This window comes from Bubalus kerabau, chromosome 10 (assembly GCF_029407905.1).
Source record: "Bubalus kerabau isolate K-KA32 ecotype Philippines breed swamp buffalo chromosome 10, PCC_UOA_SB_1v2, whole genome shotgun sequence".
Classification (NCBI taxonomy): domain Eukaryota; kingdom Metazoa; phylum Chordata; class Mammalia; order Artiodactyla; family Bovidae; genus Bubalus; species Bubalus kerabau.
Window position 1 is genome coordinate 42,721,940 of NC_073633.1, and position 21,659 is coordinate 42,743,598.

The window sequence follows — 21,659 nt, forward strand, 5'->3', positions numbered from 1 at the left end:
TAATAAAAGCTATTTTTGAAAAAAGTGTCACCACATTAAAAAAATACATACTAAATACTATCCATATAAAAGTAACAAAATTCAATATGGAAGATAACATATATTTGATGTACATATCAATGATTAGTGCTGCAACAGATAGCAAAATTTAGGATGATTCTTCAGACTTTCTTTTTGTTAAAAAAAAAAAAAAAAAAGAATACCACACAATATCAATTTGTTTCTTAATTTTCAATACAGCACCACTGTGGTTATACAAACTTCAGATAAGATTTTAAACAACTTAGAAGTTATTCTCATATGGTAACCAGATAAGGATTATTTTATAAAGACAGTAGAATCCCTGGCTATTTGTCAAAACCCCCAAGTTCCTGTTAGATGATTTCAAACACCAGAGCCCTCTGCTTTTCATCATGGCCACCAGTTCCTCAGGTCTGTATTAACCTTAGTCTGTACTTGAAATGATAAAAACAGTTAAGTAATAAGAAATCCAGAAGAGGAATCTTATCTAGAAAACTGACTGAACAACTTCAATGCCATTTATCTCATGAAAAACAGATAATTCTGCACCAATCCTAATAAATGAACTTGTTACATGCTAATCCAAAGTCAATTTAGCAATCCTGTATTAGAGAAAATTAGGAAGAGTTACCAATATTTAAATAATGCTCCTAAATAAGAAGACTTAAAGAAAAACTATAGTAACTTTTAAAAAAAATATTTATTTATTTATTCATTTATTTGGCTGTGTGGGGTCTTAGTTGCGGCACACAGGATCTTCTATCTTCATTGCGGCATGCAGGATTCTTTTAGTTGCAGATGCAGAATCTTTACTTGTTGCACGTGGGATCTAGTTCCTGAGGCCCCCTGTATGGGAGTGTGAAGTCTTAGCCAATGTATCACCAGGGAAGTCCTGTTATAACTTTAGTTTTAATGGACAAGTATGATGTCACATCACTAATATAAAATTGCCCTAGACCCACTATAGGGTTGCCCTTAACACAGAGAAAAGTTTACATACTATTAGCTTGCAATAATTCCTTGGACACACTGCAAGCAGAGCCTTGTGATACGGCATTGACAGTCTCTTCTTGTTCAGGAGACATGGGTTCTTGTTTAATCTGAACTGATGAGTCTGGAGCAGGAACACTGCCATGAACTTGGAAAGAAGATGTGATTGCTTGGAGAGGGGTTCCAGTGGGTGATGGAGACACGTGGGAAGATGGAGGTTCCAGGAAATTCGGGAAAAAAGGACTAGGCAGAAGTGTGCCATCAGTAGATGTTTGAGATCTAACATTCTTCTGTTCTCGTGTAAGGCTAGAGGGAACCTGGTCTGGATGTTCAGAAGGTTCATATGTTTCTAGAATGGGAAACGTACACACATACAAATGCAAAAATGTTATCTGAAAAGCCACTCATTACTGAGCCAACTTGTATTTCTAAAGATTACAAGACAATTTTAAAGATGTTCATAATTCTTTAAAATAGATTATTATGTAAGCTATATGTACAACCAATGAGGATACAGACAGGCAGGCATTAATATTCTAATTTTTCAGATTTTAACTGACTTCTCCAAAGTGATACTGGTACTAACAGAAGAGTCAAATTTGTACCCCAGTCTTGGGATGCCTAACCCAAGACTCTTTCTATAACATTATTTCTATTGCTAAGCATTTTGGGGACATACAGTCTTACAGGCCTTTCTACAGAAGGATAACATCAAGGAGACATAAGAATAATCATATTAACTTTTTCATAACTACTTTAATTCCCCTCTAGAGAAAATAAAAAAGTAACAAGTTACAGACAGTCCAATCAATCTCTGAATACCTTGTAATCCCTGTAGAATCTGTATTCTATGGGTCCTCAGGGCACTCATTTCCATAGTTATCTAAAAAATATATAAAGAATTTTGTTAAGCATTTTAAAATTCAACTTTAAGATGATCCTTTTTCATTAAACATTCCATCTGCTGTTACCTGCTGCTTAAGCATAAGTAGCCTTTGAACTTCAACATAAGCTGTCTGAAGTGCTGCACGAGCTTGTAGAAGATTGTTATCCATGCACTGCAATGATTTGCTTAGTTCTTCCTCTCGTAAAGAAATATTCAGCAGCTGGTCAACCTGAGAACGTTCTGTCAAAAGAAACCATAAGGCTTAGTTTAATATTGGAGACGTCTCTTTAATAATCCAGGGAACTGCATCAATTATCTAGGATAGGCCTTTATTTTCTCCCCACTAGGTCACTGGAAGAAGACTCATCAAATTTTTTACAAATCACGTAGTCAAGTCATGCTATCAGAGCTACAGACCAAGCCTCATGGTTTCAAGTGTACCACCAACATGGTACCATCTTACCAAATTACCATCTTCCACAGTGATGCTTCCAAGCAAAACCTCTGGGGAAATCAACTCCTGTCCGTTTCACTTTCCATCTTCCTTTATCTACTATCCTCTTCAATCAAGGCTTTGGCTTAGATTGGGCCCCAAACCTAAACTGCTTGCACTCTCTTCTGGATTCCTATTTTTCTAGTCTGTTAGTTACTTTAAAATAGTTCTCTTTAATATAAAATTAAAACCTTAATATATTAAAGTTCTTTAATATAAAAATTTTAAATAAATAAAAATATTTATATTTAATATAAAATAATATATATTTTCCTGAAGAAAATATAGCTTTGAAATAAAATGTCCGACTACATGTATTTGTTTGTCATCTTTATATCTGTCTCTTTCCCATGCAATATGCCAAGACAACTCCCCTAAATTCCAGACCCACATATCTAACTACCAACCGGATACTTCTACTAAGGTGTCTCTAAAGTCCTTTAACTCAAGGGATCCAAAAGGGAACTCCCATCTTCTTCTACCCTCAACCTCTAACTCTCATAAAGTTTTCTAGCGCTATAAATAAAGCCATCAACTGCTCCAGCTAGAAACTGGTATCGTCTTTGACTCCTACCTTATCCCATCCAGCCACCCAAAGTTCATCCAGTCACTTCTTGCACTAGATCTTATACTGAAATGGTATGAGAATCAGTGAAAGGCAAGAGTCATAGAAGCCTATCAGTCAGGGAGCCCCACAAATAACTTCTCTCCTTAATTCACATGAGAAAAGCAACCAAGATTCCTCAGAAAGTGAGTGAAATGGCTATAAATGACCAAGAGGGATAAAAACTTCTACTAAATGTCTTGTTTCTGAGACTTTCTGGTTTTATACTGAACTCAATTTGTCCATGATATATATTAATTTCAGCTTTCTGCTTTAGGTGGTATGACATATTTCTTTTATAGCTCCAACTGGATATAGGAGAAAATCAAACTTTTTCTATGCCCTTAAGCAAGGCAACAAAAATATCATAAATTAATAAATGGGTGTTCTCTGATAAGCTACACTTGTATATCAAGTTGTAAAAGGCTGAAGTGATGCAAGAACAGTTTCTTTTTGCCAGAATATTCTATACTATACCTTTCTTTCCTTTAATTTTCCTTCTTTTATTTTTTCTCTCAAGACTTGGCAGTTCAGGAGAAGATCCATCCTAAGGAGACAAAAAAAAAAAAAAGGAATATTAAATCTGCAAAGGCCATTATCCAGGAGGGGGAAAAAGAATCAATTCTAAGTCAGTCATACATTATTATTCATGATTGCTACCATCAGGATAGTTAGGAGTTGCATATACACGATATGAGCTCAAATATTAGTTGACTGAATGTATCTGACAAAATATATATATATATATATATACACACACAAAATCAAGGTCAAGTACCTCCCTAGCATCCTAAAGGTAGTAAAGCCCAAGGGCTTGGGCAAAGCACTTCACCTTGGTAAAAGCTAGTAAAATATATCTGATTTCATAGTTTCTACTTTAGAATTCATCAAGAAAATCTTTACAACAAAAAGCTTAACAGTCTGTGAGATAAGACCCAAGACATCAGCTATGCCATCAGACAATCAATGTCTCATCCAATACTATCTGCTACAACATCTAGTTCAACAGGGCAGAGATGGAATTTAAACCCAGGTCTACAACCCATGCCTTTAACTAGTTTGTAATACTGTCTCAATATTAAAGGAAACAGTCCATTTTCTGAGCGTCAGATTCCAGTCTATACTACCATCAGCAACTCTTTCTTTTCAGAAAGGGTTCCTGAAAGGCTTAAGCAATATTAACCATCAGAAGTGCGAAAAGAGAAGTGTCAGTGAAGTAATGGATTCTAAAAAGACCAGGCTAGGCAACTTAAGTATAAAAGACAAAGTAACAGAGACTAAGACTATGCTCATATAGATGTACTCTCATAGTATTAAAACTACCTTATTAAGCCTAATAGTTCTGGGTCCAACAAGCAAATACAACACTAGAGAACCATTCTTCAATAGCAGTACAGAATGCATCATGAAAACAGATAAAGTTACAGCTGAAGATGTGGCTCATTCCTTGGTCAGGTGATTCAAAGAATCATTGGCTTAGAGACTAGTTTTAGAGATGACTTCATATTTTCCCAGTACTGTACATTCCTATTCAATTACATCTAACTTAGTAGAGCTACTCAGTGAAAGAAACCAGTAGGACAAAAATATGAAAGTAAGAGCCTCAGAAATCTTCTATTCCTGAGTAGGGCAAAACACAGGCCCAGGTACCCAAGAAAAACATTACGTTTTTCTTATCATAGCCAAGTCACTACATGAAATGTTCTACAAAACACACAGGAATCATACTCACTCCAGTGGCTCTTCGTTTCTTTCTAACATTCTGGCCATCATTCTGTTCAGCACCAGAGGTACAGCTGCTGTCTGTGGCTGCATCTGCCAAACTGGAGTTTGCAAGGGCTGAGGATGCATTTGATGATAAAGAGTTTCCTTCTCCATTACTTTCCTGGGCATTATGATTCTCTGAAAGTAGTGTAGAGCTCTCCTGGCTGTGCAGCTCTTTTGTCAAATGCATCAAAGGTATTGTACAGTCAGGAGATAATTGCGCGCTATGTCGTCTTCGAGTAGCAACATTTTCAGTTCTTTCATCTGTTCTTAGGGAGGCAGCCAGAGGTGTCACTTCCTGCTTAAGGCTCATGGTTGGTTTTTGACTCTGTGCGGATCTGAATGAATTATTAGGTGAAAAAATCTGCTGGGGCTCATTTTCTTTGCCTGTGCCTTCCTCACTGAAGAAGCTATACACAGACGGAGCCCTGTCCATGATCACACTGCTCTCTGAAAGGCTTCGCTTCCTTGCCAACCCAGGGGATGAAGGAATGGAAACACCTTCCCACTGGAATCCTTCTAGATCAGACAGATCAGGTTCACCATCCAGATCCAAGACCTCTTGCTCATTTTGAACCAGAGGCACCATTTCTATGCCAAACCTCAAGAAAGAAAGAAAAAAAAAATTTCATAAATCAGACACAGCTGGGAGTGGGGGCACCACTTAATGTGCCAAACTCTGCTAGGCACTGAGATTGCAAATGTTAATAGATGGCTTCTGCCCTCAAGGAGCTTATAGTCTAGTAATTCTAAACATAAAGTAAGTTAACTCTAAGTATTGTAATGTAACAAGCAGTGAATTAGATATTTGTATATAGCTATATACAAAGGGAAGGAATAAAAACTGAAGGTTTTATTTAATATGGAGCTCTAAATCAACAGTAAGTATGTAATTTTTAAGAGCAAACAAACAAAAGTGTTCATCAAGCGTTTACAAGCAACAGACACCATGCTAAGTCATAATTTCAATGATACTCACAAGTTATGGGAAAAGAAAAGAAGGTACAATAAATATGTTACACAACAAGGATGGAAATTTAAGCCTGGAGGGCTATATAATTAAAACACAGCAGGATGATTTGCAAGTAGCAAACCTATGTTGAACACTGCTTTCCCATTCAGAAAAGCTTAGTGCCTTAAAGTAAGGTGAACAGCCAAACTATTAATGCAAGTACTCAGGAGAATGTATTTTGTGATCACAAATACAATGTCCACAGCAGATACAGAGAGATAACCATCTATTCGTTCTAAGGAAAAGGTAATGAGAAGTTGTATCTAAAAGTTGCATCACTCATTAAGATCTATAGTTAAATACAGGGCTACAGATAGACATCTTTGTCATGCTGTCACTTTATGGCTCCTATCACCAAAGTGATGGATTTCTAATGGTATTTTCCCCACTTCATTTCTCAGAAGTAGGTGTGTTTCTTTGTAACCTGAATTCCCTGCTAGGAAACACTTTATTCCACTTGTTATAGAGTAGCAGTCACTCTTGGATATTTAAACCAGACATCTACAACAGATTTTTTTTTTTTGCAAACATTTAATTAAACTCAACAAGTAGAATTCTCTTGACCACAGCCAAAGGGTAAGTTTAAAAGAAAAAAGGAAATGGATACTGAAAAGAGGCACACACCTGGGTAAGCCTTTGCCTAGCTCTTGCTTTTTCTTGGTTACTTGCTGAATGACCTGTTCCCAGTTGACATTTCTTCGAGATGCATTTAGAATCTGTCGAAGGGTTGGCTTGAGCCCAGATTCCTTCTCTGTCTCACTCTTTCGATGACCACTGATATTGCGGATGCGGCGAGCGCTATTGAGGTTTGGCTCAGGAAGGTGTGCTCCAGTTTTGCTCTTCAAGCTAATGTGCCGGGTTAGATCTCTCTGGAGTGAGGCAGGAAAGCCAAGCTTGCTTAGTTCAGGCAGGAGGGGGCCTGAGGGTTGACCTATATCACTTTTCTGAAGCTCGGCATCCAAGCTAGTACTCTCAAAGCCTTCAGTTTCATAAGATTCATGAGATTTAACAGGGTCATCAACCTGTGCATCTTCTAGAGAGGTTTTCAAATCTAGCAGTAAACCAGACTGTGGGCTGGCTACAGATGTCATTTGTAACTCAGTTTCTTTTTGGTGAACTGCTGAGTTACATGGGGAAGTGGATGGTTTTCTAGATGTTTCCAGGTTTTGGTCATCCCCCCTTTTCTCATCAGCAGCAGGAGTACTGCAGGATAAAACTTCTGTAGTTGTAGAACCCAGGGTTTCGATTTTTGTCTCATGCTTTTCTGTGTCAGATATCTCTCCATCACTTTCATCTTCTAATGCCTGTACTTGAAATTCAATCTTCAAAGATCCTTTTTCAGACTCTTCTACATTTCTACTTGCTTTTGCATAATTCCTGGTCCTTTTAGAAGTGCTAAGTGGATTTTGCAATGTCTCATGACACTGCAGCACATCTTTGGCTTTCTGTAATGTATCACTTAAATTTTCATCAGAATCCCTTTGAGTTCCAAGTGAACTTTTATTATTTCCTTTTAAAACATGAGGACCTGAACTTCGCATTTTGGATATGCAAGAACTCTGATTATCTTCCACAGTGTGTTTAGCCAAAGGATTTGAGTGTTCCCCAGAGAAAAAAGAATTAATTTTGGTGTTTTTTGAGGGATTCTTTGAATCTTGCTTTTGAGGAACTGATTTACTGCCTGGAGTTGGAAGGAATGGGGATTTTAATGATGGCGTCTTATTTAAATTAGGCTCTTGTTCAGGTTTTTCTGTAATGGGGCATTCTCTCACTACCTCATAAGAAGCAGTGCAGTCAGAAGAGGTTTTGTGTTTAAGAGATTCAGTATGTTTTTCTTTTTTTGTTTTCAGTTTTTGAGAATTATTTGTTTTATCATTTGCTGGCTCTTTTATTCCCGTGGTTATCAAGCTAAAATCAAAGAGAGGCTTATCTATCATTTCTGACTTGTTACCAGTGACTTCTTTCATTCCTGATTGTAAATCCAGAGTCTTCTGTGAAGGGTAAGGAGTCCAGCGATGGAGCTTTTCCCTTGCTACACTGCCACTCTTCCCACCAATTTTGGAAGTGAAGGTGTCTGTTTGTTTAGTGGTTTGACTTTCTAGCTGCTCAAAATTGAAGTCAAGCAAGCCTTCTGAATGAAACTTACCACTTGCAAATCCTTCAGAAGGACCTCTGTATGTGGCAACTGCACCAACTTTGTCATTTTCTTGCCACTGCCACTTATACCTGTCTTGATTGTATTTGTTTGACTTAGATTTCGTATTCCATAGCATATTCATGTCTTCCATTTGACAGTTAGAATTTCTGTTTCTGCCCGGTTGAAATTTGTCTCCGGGGCCACTGTAATTCCAACTATTTGTACCACGTGCACTGGATTTCCAATTTCCGTTACTGCTGTTCATATGCCAACTGGAAAAGCCACCTGTTCCTTCAGAATGCCAACTGGAATTCCTTCCTGTACCATTATGATTCCAATCTACTGTTCCACTATTTGAATGCCAACCACCTCCAGAATTACTATGGTTGTGAAACCAAGGTGAGGGACCTCCTGCACCACCATTATGCCACCCAGAACATCCTCTTGATCCACCATTATTCCTTGAAGAATGTGTGAAGCTGTTTTTCCTAGTGTTACTATAGCCATCTTTCTCCCACTTCCTGTCCCACTGAGGAGGTCCACGATGATGCCATGCTGGCTGGCTGTAGCTCTCTCTGTCTTGGTAAGGGATTCGGTCTTCTCGTCTCCATTGGGGTCGCCTGTCATCAGAGTTTATTTCTTGGCTGCTATTGGAAGGTTCATCTTTTCTAGAAGAAAAACAGTCTTTTATTAGTGATTTAAAGGAGTTCTCATGATTCCTTTAAAGGCATAACCCACCAAACGTGCCCTCTGCCTTCTTCCTCTGTCACTTAGAATATGTAACTTAAGAGTATGTAATAGTCTTATTTTTATTTCAAATAGTGATTGTTTTCATATCTTTACATGATAAACTTATATTTCATAATTTATTGATTTAAAATTAATATATTTATCAACCTCAAAATATTAAAAACTTGACACATTTATACTATCTTTCCTCTCCTGCTCCTGTTTTTCTTAGCATATTTGAGGATTGTTTTCCTATCGTCCAATTATTTCTATATTACACAACTTTTAGAAAAGAGGAGCAAGTATACTTTGTAGCTATGGTTAATTATCATAGTTAACACAATTTAAATCCAGTTGTTCTTAATACCATGATTTCTTCAATAGTTGGTTCTTTCTGAAAACCCAGTTTCTTAACCTATTTTAAATGGTAAGATTTTACTCTGCATAATAACTTTCATTAATAAACACTTTATCAAGTACACATTCAATGACTATTAGTAGTGAAAGAAAACTTATATGCATAGATACTATTTCTGAAGGGCTTATAACCTAGCTAAGGAAATAAGTAAGGTCACAAACAGGAATAAAATAGCACATAACAAGCAAGTAGCATCCACGATAAATGCCATAAGCAGTTTCATGAGCCAGAGGTTTTTAAAAGAAGCTAAGCTGTTTCAACTATTCATGTTAGACAAGAAGCCCACAGAAATGTGAATATATTTAAGCAAACATCATGGGAATCGGCATAAAACCATTTTCCTTCAAAAAATACCTATGTTTTCCCTAACTCAGTGCTTCACATGTGGTAAGGTGCTCAAAAAACTGAATAATATTAACTAAAATTACTGAGTACCTACTAATCATAAGGCATTTATTGCTAAACACTACAAAGATTATCTCATTTAATTTTCACAACTCTGCAGCAAGCATTATTATTTCTACTTTTAGATATGGAAACTGAGGATTAGAGAGGTTAAATAACTTGCCTAGAGTAAGATACCTAGTTAGTGTTATGGCAGAAATTTGAACTTTGGCAGTCTAACTCTAGAGCCCACATTCAAACTGAAGTATAGTTGATTTGTAATGTTATTTTCTACTATAAAGCAAAGTGATTGAGTTATATATGTATACATACATATATATATTCTTTTTTGTATTTTTTCCATTATGGTTTAACACAGGAGACTGCATAGTTTCCTATGCTATAGAGTAGGACTTTGTTTTTTATCTGTTCTATATGCAATACTTTGTATCTGCTAATCCCAAACTCCCAATCCATCTCTCCCCTATCCCCCTCCCCACTGGCAACTATAAGTCTGTTTTGAGCCTGTACTCTTGACCACTAAACCTTGATAGAATGAAAATCTCAGTTTCTGCAAGTGGGTTCCCTCCTCTGAATCTGAACCTGACATAAATTTTAAACTCAGTACTGACTTTAATAGCTTCTAATGTCTCTAAGATTTTGGACATAAATTGGAATTCTTCTGTTTTTCACTTTTAGGATAAAAGCTAATTCACCTTAAAGTTCAAACATCCACTTACATAATGAATTACAACTACTGCTAAACAGGAGATCCTAAGTCCCCAAGTGTTCCTACAGACACTTGGAAGATTTTTATACCACCATTAACCAATTTGCTTTTTTTGTTTCTAAGCTGAATGCAACTTCTGACATCCAAGGAGATCACTGACTAGGTCTACTAGTATCATCCAGAAACGAGAATTTGGCAATAAGTCAGTCACAAAGTAAAATTCCTAGATTATCATGAATTGGCTAGGTCAGGGGGACAATAGCATGTAGCTAAACCCACAGCTCAAAAAGAATAATCTAAATTAAAAACCTCATGAAGGAAAAAAGAAAAAAAACCTCATGAAGAAATAAGTACATGACTTTATAAATACGTCACCAAAGAGGCTTATTAAAATAATCAAAGACTAGTGACTGCAATATGAATGTCTAATTTACTGAGAAGCTTTTACTCTCTGACTTAATGTTTAATCATTTACACAGATAAGCTAATAATGGCACAAGAATGTTAGAACCAAAATAGAAGTTAGTCTCCTAGAGGCTCCAGCGCCCTAAAACAAGAGTAAACTGCAGCTATATAAAAGTAGTGAGAATGTCATTTGAAGGATAAACAACTAAGCAATTTAAGAATCATGCTGCTATGGACATTTTAAAACGAAGAAAGTCCCTTTCAAAGACCTGTTCAAAAAGGTTTTAGCATACAGAATAACAACTACTACTTTTTTATATTCAAACTGCATTCTAACTGAAAATGAGATACAGATCAGGTATAACTAGTATTCAAGAAGGATCTTTAAAATTTTTGGAATCTGAAATGCTTTTTATCATGTTCTAGAACTTAAAAAAATCACCCCACTTCATAACTGGTTCTATATCTTTTACTCATATCTGAAATTTTATGCTTCATTAAACTTTTCAGACCACCAATCAGTAAGGTTAATACAAAAGGCTAATACCTAAATTATAGCTGTAGGTATGAAACTATCTAGTACAAGCTATAAAACTTATATTGTTGAAATGATTCTGACACTGTCCAATATACAGCATAAATTTATTCAAGAAATATTTACTGAAGAAATTAATAATAAAAGGATAAATCAAACTTAGTAGAAGCACCATGTTAATTCACATTAGGCAAAACAATTTTTTCCTAAGGAATGAAATAAGAAATGCTATATAATATATTCAAATGAAACTTATTTACTAATATCTTTCCACTAGAAAATTCATGAACATGAATTTATTGGTACCCCCTCCGCAAATTGGAACTAATACAAACAATTCTAAACATAGTTATCAGCATGGTAAAAATTTCAGATATGTAACAGCTATGGATAGTTTTTAGATAGGGTCAATACTGAGGTTTGTTTTTTTTTAAGGAGTTAATACAGTAGTTCAAGCAACCATTCCATTGCCTTTTAAGATTACGATGGCAACTTCAAGGTAAACTTTAAGGTAAATCTGTGGCACAACACTGCAAATCAATTAAAAAAGATAAATCTGAATGCTACCGGCTGAAAAGAATGGAAATGGAAAATGTATTCTCTCCTACACTGTTTCACATAGGCTTTTAAAAATATCAAATTATTACTCACCGACTTTGTTCTTTCCTTTGTTTTATTAACTGAATTAGTTCCTTGTCAAAATAATCTTCCTCTTCTTCTTCCTTTCCATCATCTTCTCCTTCCTGGGCGTCAACATTATCTTTGTGCAACTGGCCAGAAATGTGCTTTGCATATGCAGAAAGACCCACTTCTGTAACCCCGCACACTCGGCACTCATGACTACTGTCCCTAGGGAAAGAGGGAGATGAGGGACATTCAATGCTCCCCACTGGCATGGCACACTCACCAGATCTGTTATAGTTTCCTCTGAAAGACACTGCAAACTTTGGCACAGTGAAAAATTAGTGCTAATCAATCTCAATGCTCCTTTCATCACTTTTAATAAGTTTGTTCATAAGTTACTTTTGAAATGAATTAAAGATTCTTTTCCAGCAATCAAGAGGCAATACACTTCAGAATAATATAGCTTAGGAGAAATCTTCTTGAATTGCTGTACTTAAAACCTTGTCAGAGGAAACGTGGTGAAAGGGGAGGCAGGGCAGGGGGCTCAGAGCAAACAGAAGTTGCTCTGGAGCACACCCATGATGCCAACTGCACTCAGAAATCCTGGTGACAGCGCTCACATTTAATCTCTGGCTCAAAAGCTTTCTCCCAGTGAAAAGTAAGGGGTGGGGAAAAGGGTAGGAGGCAGAACCAATCACAGCCTAGTAACTAAATCGGAACAGCTGGAGCTCTGCCTGGAATGTGAAGATTCCGGACTCCAGGACAAATGATAGGAGTAGTCTCAGCAAACTTTTTTGGTCTCGATGATACATGTGATCCACATTCTGCTTCAGAAGGGTTTATTTTAAAGGGAATGGAAAGCATTTCAGTTGTAGGAAGTTAACAGCTGTGCTAGGCAAATGGTTTTTCTCAGGTTTCAGAAAAGAACACCATTTAGAGAGATGTACAATCAGGTTCTCAGTTAAGAAAGATAACTGAGCAGGGTTTTTCTTCTTTTACTTTACATACTTAATAATGTATCTCATATGTGGCCAGTTTAAGAAGCCAAAGTCTTGAATCAATGACCAGAGCTGTAGTAGGTGAATAATTTAACTGCATTTTTAGCTTCTTGAGTCCCTTAATCAGCTCAGCTATCCATGCAGTCACTATGAGAAACATCAGAACACCATGGGTACATGTGTAATGAACAGACAGTAATGTCCACTCAATAATCCAAATTGGCTTATCTCTGTATCATTTGTCTTGGGTTAATACTAGTGATATTTTTGCCCTTCCTATGCCATTCTATAAAAATACACAAACACATACACACAAAAAAGTGTTGTCTTTAATAAGATAGACATAGACACACACACACGACTCTGCTTCATCTTTCCCCTCATATCCATCCATACATGGGCAGAATTCAGCTAACCAGGAGAGACCCTCAAAATAAAGCCCCTCATTTACTAGAAGATGGTTTCTGTCACAGATCATCTGAACATTCATTAAAAAAAAAAGAAAAAACAACTTATCGAACAACTACTAAATTCCAGGCAACAAACTAAATATATGGTTAATGGTGACAAATTATAAATAAACTATGCCAAATAAGTTAAAACAAAAAAAACACTGTTTTTTCACTCTGTACCTATCATGAAAAACACCTCAGAAAAATGGAGAAAATTCGTAAGCTTCTGTTTTATTTTTTTGACTTTGTAACTTAAATGCTCTGGATGTAAAATAGTCTAGGATGCTAACATTCATTTTAATGAGTCCTGACCAGATTCCTCGAATTACCCTGAATATCTATATACTAATTCCTTCTAATTCTCCAGGAACTTAAATATATTATTTTCAGCGAGTTTTCCACTGTACTTACCACAATTATATACTTTAAAAAAAGAAAAACCTCAACTTTCTCCAGTTTACCACACTCATCTCTCAAGCAACTAAGATTATGGTAGTTCATGAATATTAACTTGTAACAAAAAGCAAGCCTTTTCTCACAGCAACAAAGAACGAACTTTAAAATGAATATATAAATAGAAATCTATCCCCAAAGGGCAGTATCAGAACAATCTGAAGTGAAGTGAAGTCACGTCACTCAGTCGAGTCCGACTCTTTGCGACCCCATGGACTGGAGCCTACCAGGCTCCTCTCTCCATGGGATTCTCCAGGCAAGAGTACTGGAGTGGGTTGCCAGTTCCTTCTCCAGGGGATCTTCCCGACCCAGGGATTGAACCCGAGTCTCCTGCATTCCAGGCAGATGCTTTAACCTCTGAGCCACCAGGGAAGCCCAGAACAATCTGAAGACTGTAACAAATTTAGAATACATAATTTCCCCTATAATAACAACTCAGATCAACTCAATTTTCTGGTTAGAAAATCTTTTGGGCTTTAATCTCTCTACAATTGGAATGTGTTTTTAGTCCACTTTCCCACCTAAAAATTTATATGACGCTAAACTGTGTATTGCAGTACCAGGGACTTCTTTCTAAAAGGTATTCTTAAATAAAAACCCTGATTTTTTCCCTTACTTCTAAAATGCAGAGTTAAAAAAAAAAGAAAATACAGAGGGTTTTTTTTTGGGGGGGGGGGAGGCAACAGGGGGAGCTGTGCCTTACAGCTTGCAAGATCTTAGCTCCCTGACCAGGGATGGAACCCATGCCCCCTGCAGTGGAAGCCCTGAGTCCTAACCACTACACTGCCAAGGAATTCCCGCAGAGAATTTTTCATATGTACAAACCATCAAAATCCTTCTTTAAAAGACATAATTAGAAGACCACACTGACTTTTTAACTTATTAAGGAATGTAGACAGTAATTAACTCTTAAAAATGAATATCCATAACCACAAACCTAATTTGCAATTTCCAAAGCACAATTATATGTTAGATATGCATCAAATACTCAAACACAGATATTTAAAACATTTTTGCTTTCATTGCCAGAAAGTGTATTAACCATAACTCTGAAGCTACTTGATAGAAAAATACCTCAAGATCCTACCCAGATGTGTATAGCAATAAGACCAACATAAAGTTAACACTAAAAATGATTTATCAGAACACAGAAATCTCTAACATTTTTCTTACAAATGAAATCAAGTTTCTGGGGATTTTTTCCTTTTTTAAGATAAACTTTACAAGAAACTTCATAAAGAGAAAAGAAAGAATTTACATTTATACAGGGAAAGAATAGGACAGAATGACCACATCTCGTGAAAATTCCAATGTGTCTATGTCTGAGGTTAAGCACATTAATTACAATATGTATTCGTGCTTCCAAATAGGGTGTTTGGGAAATCACATGCTCTTTAAAGTTAATAGCAAATTAAATACCATTTTAATAATGCTATTTTCCAATTCTTTATCAATAAACAGTTAAAATACTACTTCATATAATATATAAAGTAATTGTTGGGAAAAAAGTACTGATGTACTTCCTGACTGCTGCTGCTGCTAAGTCGCTTCAGTCATGTCCGACTCTGTGTGACCCCAGAGACGGCAGCCCACCAGGCTCCCCCGTCCCTGGGATTCTCCAGGCAAGAACACTGGAGTGGGTTGCCATTTCCTTCTCCAGTGCATGAAAGTAAAAAGTGAAAGTGAAGTCGCTCAGTTGTGTTCAACTCTTAGCGACCCCATGGACTGCAGCCTACCAGGCTCCTCCGTCCATGGATTTTCCAGGCAAGAGTACTGGAGTGGGGTGCCATTGCCTTCTCCGTACTTCCTGACTAATAAAGGCAATAGTTTTCCTCAGAGTGTTTAACAGAGGGCCCAAATTAGCTACATCCTGTTACCACACAATTTCCTCTCATATGTGAAAGGCAAAGCCTTCAGATATTCTATCCATAAGCGCCTCTTTATTAAGCTTGCTCTATCTATACCACAACAGCTGGTTGATAAATTAAGGTTTGTGCCATTTTAATAGTATCTATCTGTAGAAACTACTTACAGGCCATATAACTGAACAAGTACATTAGGAAAAAACAGGGAAATGTTCCAGATGTCTCTAATTGTGAACCAAATAAGGTACTCACTTCTCAGCTAGTCAGCATTCAAAATGTAAATAATATGCTCTTTACATTTCTGTGTACGGCTCAGCTGGTAAAGAATCCGCCCGCAATGCAGGAGACCTGGGTTCGATCCCTGGTTTGGGAAGATCCCCTGGAGAAGAGAAAGACTCCCCATTCCAGAATTCTGTGGACTGTATAGTCCATGGGGTTGCAAAGAGTTAGACACGACTCAGCAACTTTCATTTTACATTTCTTAATCAGATCACAACCAAAAATTAAGTGATACTTAACATCAGAATGGAGAAGGCAATGGCACCCCATGGTGGGCTGCCGTCTATGGGGTCGCAGAGTCGGACACGACTGAAGTGACTTAGCATAGCATAGCATAACATCAGAAAGCCAATTCTTAAACATGAAATCCCGAGGAAATAATCACAAACTGAGGACAGGAAGAAAAAAGATGACTGATAACTATTTGTCCCTTTTGTACAAAATAGTGATGACTATTCGTCACGATAATAAATGTCCCAAGTCAGTAAATGATGTTTGAGATTCTGTTGTTTTTTTATAGCTTTGCCAGCTGTTTTTCCTGGCTACCTACTTGCCTTCTCCCTTATAATTTGTTACTGGTCAGAAAACCATACCAAACCTGTTTCCAAACCTGATAGCACCGTATCTAAAATATGAGTAAATTAAGTACCGAAGTGTCCTCCTCTAAATGAGTTTGGGTGCTAATGCTGACATTAATATTGTCAGTTCAGAGGCTTCAAATGCTTATTTCTTTATTATTTGACTATGTTCCAAATAACTGTAAACAGTAGACAAAATCTCCATGGCACAACTAAATAGACAAGTGGGAGGAGAGGGGAACAAGTTACAGAACAATACGTATATGGCATGTAGTTCAGTTCTATTAATAAGACAAAACAAAATCAAAACATGTGTACATGAGTGTGAACATATGGATATAAATCTGTCTACACGCAGAAGAGAGGTTTGGATAGGGTATACACTCCACTGTTGACTTTCCTCTAAGATTGGAGTAGGAAGACAGGGAGGGAGTGAAAGGGCCTCTACCTTCTTTACTCTTTATGATTCTGTATTGACTATGAACATGAATTTTAAGCTATCAAAAAGTTTTAAATGTTTTAATTAGCTGATTGGTGATTTTTTAATAAAACAAGGCATTCCTCTTAGAAAAAAATGGGCTTCTCTCCTAATGATTAGACTTACTGGCCTCATTTGTTTTGTTTCATTTCATAACACAATACAGGTCACTGAGTAGCCTAGAAAAAGGTGAATTCCTGAAGGAAGTCTATGGGAAATGGGATCAAATAATTAAGACAACCCACAGATAGGTAATCAAAGGTTGACTGTATTTCATAGGTTCCTATGATAATGAATTAAAGATCATATATGTTCAAGATATTATAAGGGTTCTCCACACTAAATCTGAGTGAATATCTTTTTTTTTTTTTGATAGGTAAGAAGAGATTGCTAGAGAGAAACATACTCCACAGAGTGTGGCCATCTCAGAGGGCAAGAAGCCTGAACACCTCTTTTACACTGCTGTGAAGACCTAAACTTCACACTAAGGGACTGAGACCACAGAAAAATTCCTCTTCAACAGATGCTGAAAGTTCAATAACATATTAATTTGTCCATACAACCTAAAACTATATTACTTAAAATACAGATAATTCCAAATGACCTAGGTTGGCATCTTGATCACAGTCTGTAACCATTATTCATGGACTAAGGTATAATTCATATTTTTGTTTTCCAAAGTTTCTCTGTTCCATACTGTCTCCAAACTTAAAATTCACATACTTTCAAAACATCAAAAAAAGGAAACTTAGTTGGAAAAAAGACATGGAATATACATACATATTACCTTTAATGTCTTAATTTCCTTAAACATCTCAAGCTTTAATTCACAAAACAGCATTCTTAAATACAGGTTTATACATGGATTTTATTTATACTAATGAGATTCAGTGCTATTTAGCAGACTTTGGACTTCCTCAGACTATTCCAACAACCAGTAAAGGTTTATGGCATGTGATAATTTGCAAGCTGCTTAGGCAATAATATGAAATGCCCTAGCTGCAAAGCTGGTGTGCAGGAATGAGAAAGCTTACTAATGACAGAAGTAGCTCATTCCCACCCACCTTTGTCAAATCTATTTGCCAAAGTTGCTGTGAATTCTACACATTTGAGATGTACAACAATTTATCCTTTTTGAATGAAACAAAACAAAAAGCTATTGTACCCGTTGTTAATTCCAAAAGACGGTTCAAGGCCATAAGATAATATTCATTTTTGAAGCATTACTATAAAATAAACTAACAGGCCCTCAGATTCCCCCACATCCACAAGTTTATGGAAGAGAAAGGTTCCATACCTGCCCTTCAGATTCTCAAGTTCCCTGTGATGCAACATGCTCCGCATGTGTTCATCCATCTCCTTCAAAATTAAAGAAAGCAGATTAAACTAAGGGGGACTGCTTTGGAGAAAAAAGTTTCTCTGTCCTATTCAATCAACAATCAGGGCTCAAGCTCCTTGTGTTAAAGTGGTGTTTGTGATTTCTATTCACAAGTCAATACGGAAAACAGTTCCTTATTAAGTAACTCTTTAGCCTGTTTTTGACATATTTTATTTTTAAATAAAGCAATAATTTTAAAAGACCTATTTAAGTGGCTTTCCAAAAAGGTTAGAAAGTTTATTGTATTTAGGAGGCAAAAGACTAAACAATAAACAAATAGGTAAAATTCTATCCCTTACAAAGTATTTACTTAAGTTTATTAAAAAACAACAACAAAAATGCCTGAAGTCACATAACTTCTCAACTACTTGGCTACTTTTCTTCATACTCTCTTTCCCCACTCAACTGACAGTTTCTCAAGAGTATGGTACAACTCTTACCCATGTCTTGGCCAGGGCCTGACATACAGTTATTAATATCAGCTGAATGAACAGATGGATACATCAATTCTAGACAGAAGTTATAGACATAAGGGAATTTTCCTATGGTAGATCAAGATTTTAAAAATGCCTTGAACACAGCAGTTCTATCATGGCTTCATTTTCACTACCCACTCCCTTGCCTGCAACAACTTATGTGTTTGGTTCCAATGAAAAGTTTGAGAATGTACTAGATTCCTCCCCCCATCCCCATCCCACTGGGAAGGAAACAAAATCTATGCCAAGAGTTTCCATTTAAATGTGCAAGTGTGACACACACACTCATACACCTCAAAAAACTCAAAGTTGTAAATGTCGGTCTCTCTGTCACACAAAATATATATATATAGCCACTATGTCATAATTAGAGAATGGCTGTTTATAAATATAAAACTGGCTCAGATGGTAAAGAATCCTCCTGCAGTGTGCAAGACCTGGGTTTGATCCCTGGGTCACAAAGATCCCCTGGAGAAGGGAATTGTAACCCACTACAGTATTCCTTCCAGGACGGAGGAGCCTAGTGTCCACGGGGTCGCAAAGAGTCAGACACGACTGAGCGACTTCACTTCACTTTTCACAGTATTCCTGCCCGGAGAATTCCACGGACAGAGGAGGCTGGTGGGCTTGAGTCCATGGGGTCCCAAAGAGCTGGACATGTCTGAGCGACTAATACACACACACAGGTTGCATATTACTATTAACTCTGCCCTGTGCTAAGTGTCTCAAACATTTTTTCACTTGAACCACAAAACACTGCTAAGGTACGATTATTAATGTCATAAGGACACAAGGATATAGAGAAGCTAACTTGTTTATTCACCAAATATTTATCAAGTGCTTCTTAGGTGTTAAGTACAAAGGTGGGCATTAAAAGGATAAATGTGAAAATATTCAGCCGTGCCCTTGCAGAGTCAGATTATCAAGTGGTGAAACTAGGACTCAAACTCTGGCAGATCTGACAACAAAGCCAATGTTTCAAAGATCATGCCACAACTGCAAGCACCTAGTGCACTGAGATATTTTTATTATATACAGTTCATTTGTCAAAAAATGTACAGCTATTCTTTAAGTTATCTATATACAGTGATACACAGTGTTGTGATTCAAAACACTTCCTTTAAATGGCAATCTTATTGAAGACAATCACCATTCCCTTCCTATCTCTACAAATGCTTTATCCAGAGGGGGATACTTTTACACAAGATTGGCCATTACATGCTAGCTACAACTGACTGACCATTAACCAGAATGAACAATTAAAGAGCTGCAAACTGAGTGGATTTAGTGACAGGATAGAGAATGAAAAAATCCAAGAACAATATACAACATCTGCTCTAATCCCTATGCTTCTTGGTGTTCAGTTTCTGTTTTCTCTTGTTCAATTTTTCCTTGACTAAACATAAGCCAAATCTCCTTTTCTTGAGCGATATTTAACTGGGTCTGTTTCTTGAGTGATATTTAAGTGGGTCTGTTTCTTGCAATGAAACCAATCCTAACCAAAAGAGTATTAACTGAAATGGGTTATTCTCACTGATGTAAAAACCAATTCTATATTCTATTTCAGTAATAAAACATGTTATCATTCAAAACTAGTTTTAAGGAGACTTTTTTTTTTGGCTATGACACATGGCTTATGGGATCTTAGTTCACTGATCAGGGATGAACTCCTGCCCCCTGCAGTGGAACCACAGAATCTCAACCACTGGAGGCCAGGGAGGTCCTTAACGTAACTTTTGATTGTCTAGAATACTTCAATAATCTGTTTCTGAATTTACATGTGAAATCCTTGCCCATCCTGCTCCAAGCAAAGAATGCAAATAATGAGACAACTTGAGTTTTCAAAATAACTGGGAAATACCTACAGGCACAGCTCCAAATGCATACCTGCAGATGTATCAAGCTTCTATTTAGTTCCTCTTATCAGGGTATGTTTTTAAAAGGAGGAGGAAGTGGGGGGCTGGGATTTGGGGTTGAACAAATTTGGAAAACATGAGTAACACAAAAATATTTTTAAATTCCAGGGCTTCTCAGACTTTCATAAGCTAAGAAACATCAGGATGCTCAAGGATGTAACATACAGTAACCCTAGATTGTTTTCTCCTCCTGAGTGTATTTGGAGCAATCACGTGTGTGTGGGTGCTAAGTCTGACTCTTTTGCAACTGCATGGACTGTAGCCCGCCAGGCTCCTCTGTCTGGTATTTTCCAGGCAGAATACTGGAGTGGGTTGCCATTTCTTCCTCCAAGGGATCTTCCCAACCCAGGGATCGAACCTGTGTCTCCTGCACTGGCAGGCTGATTCTTATCACTGAGCCACCAGAAGCAACCATGGTAATACTATAATAGTTTGGGAAACTAGAGGAAAGTACATCAACATAAGTTGTTCTTAATCTATCTGAGTTTATCCCTTTCAGTTTACCCATTAACTTCTTAACATTTAAATCATGCCATTCCCTTGCTTAAAAATACTGTTGGCTTTCCCTAAGGCAGGAGATTTAACTACTCAGCTCTTATTTATTATGACCCATGGAAAAATATGAAGAGACAAAACATGTTTTAATCCAGAGTAGGAGAAATGCCAAAAAGACTTAAAATAGAAAAGTTGTGAGATATAACAAGATAGGCCACAGACTCCACACAAGTCTGACACCACACCTCTGAGTAGCTGCCTATCCATCTCACATCTTCTCATCTTCCCTTCTCCCGCTAATCTAAAAGTAGGCATCAGTCAGTCAGTTCAGTTGCTCAGTCGTGTCCAACTTTTTGTGACCCCATGAACCGCAGCACACCAGGCCTCCCATCACCAACTCCCAGAGTCTACCCAAACCCATGTTCATTGAGTCGGTGATACCATCCAACCATCTTATCCTCTGTTGTCCCCTTCTCCTCCTGCCCTCAATCTTTCCCAGCATCAGGGTATTTTCAAATGAGTCAACTCTCTGCATCAGATGGCCAAAGTATTGGAGTTT

The 21,659-nt window shown here is 37.1% G+C and overlaps 1 protein-coding gene across 7 annotated transcripts in view; it reads right to left on the minus strand.

The window, feature by feature from the left end:
* The window catches only part of ZNF106 (zinc finger protein 106), a 54,149-nt gene that overhangs the window by 18,779 nt on the left and 13,711 nt on the right, over positions 1-21,659 (minus strand). For 5 of the 7 annotated variants that reach the window (XR_008699162.1, XM_055537478.1, XM_055537475.1 and 2 more), the window contains 8 exons: positions 18,133-18,194; positions 11,760-11,957; positions 6,395-8,575; positions 4,727-5,360; positions 3,472-3,541; positions 1,983-2,137; positions 1,834-1,894; positions 1,022-1,360 (listed from right to left, as the gene is read on the minus strand). Coding sequence is in view for 6 of the 7 variants with exons in the window: in XM_055537478.1 (XP_055393453.1) it covers positions 1,022-1,360; positions 1,834-1,894; positions 1,983-2,137; positions 3,472-3,541; positions 4,727-5,360; positions 6,395-8,575; positions 11,760-11,957; positions 18,133-18,194 (3,700 nt within the window). In the remaining variant the exon portion in view is untranslated. Of the gene's footprint in view, positions 1-1,021; positions 1,361-1,833; positions 1,895-1,982; positions 2,138-3,471; positions 3,542-4,726; positions 5,361-6,394; positions 8,576-11,759; positions 11,958-12,015; positions 12,344-18,132; positions 18,195-21,659 lie in introns of those variants that run through there. The other 2 variants (XM_055537479.1, XM_055537480.1) reach the window with 2 other exon arrangements.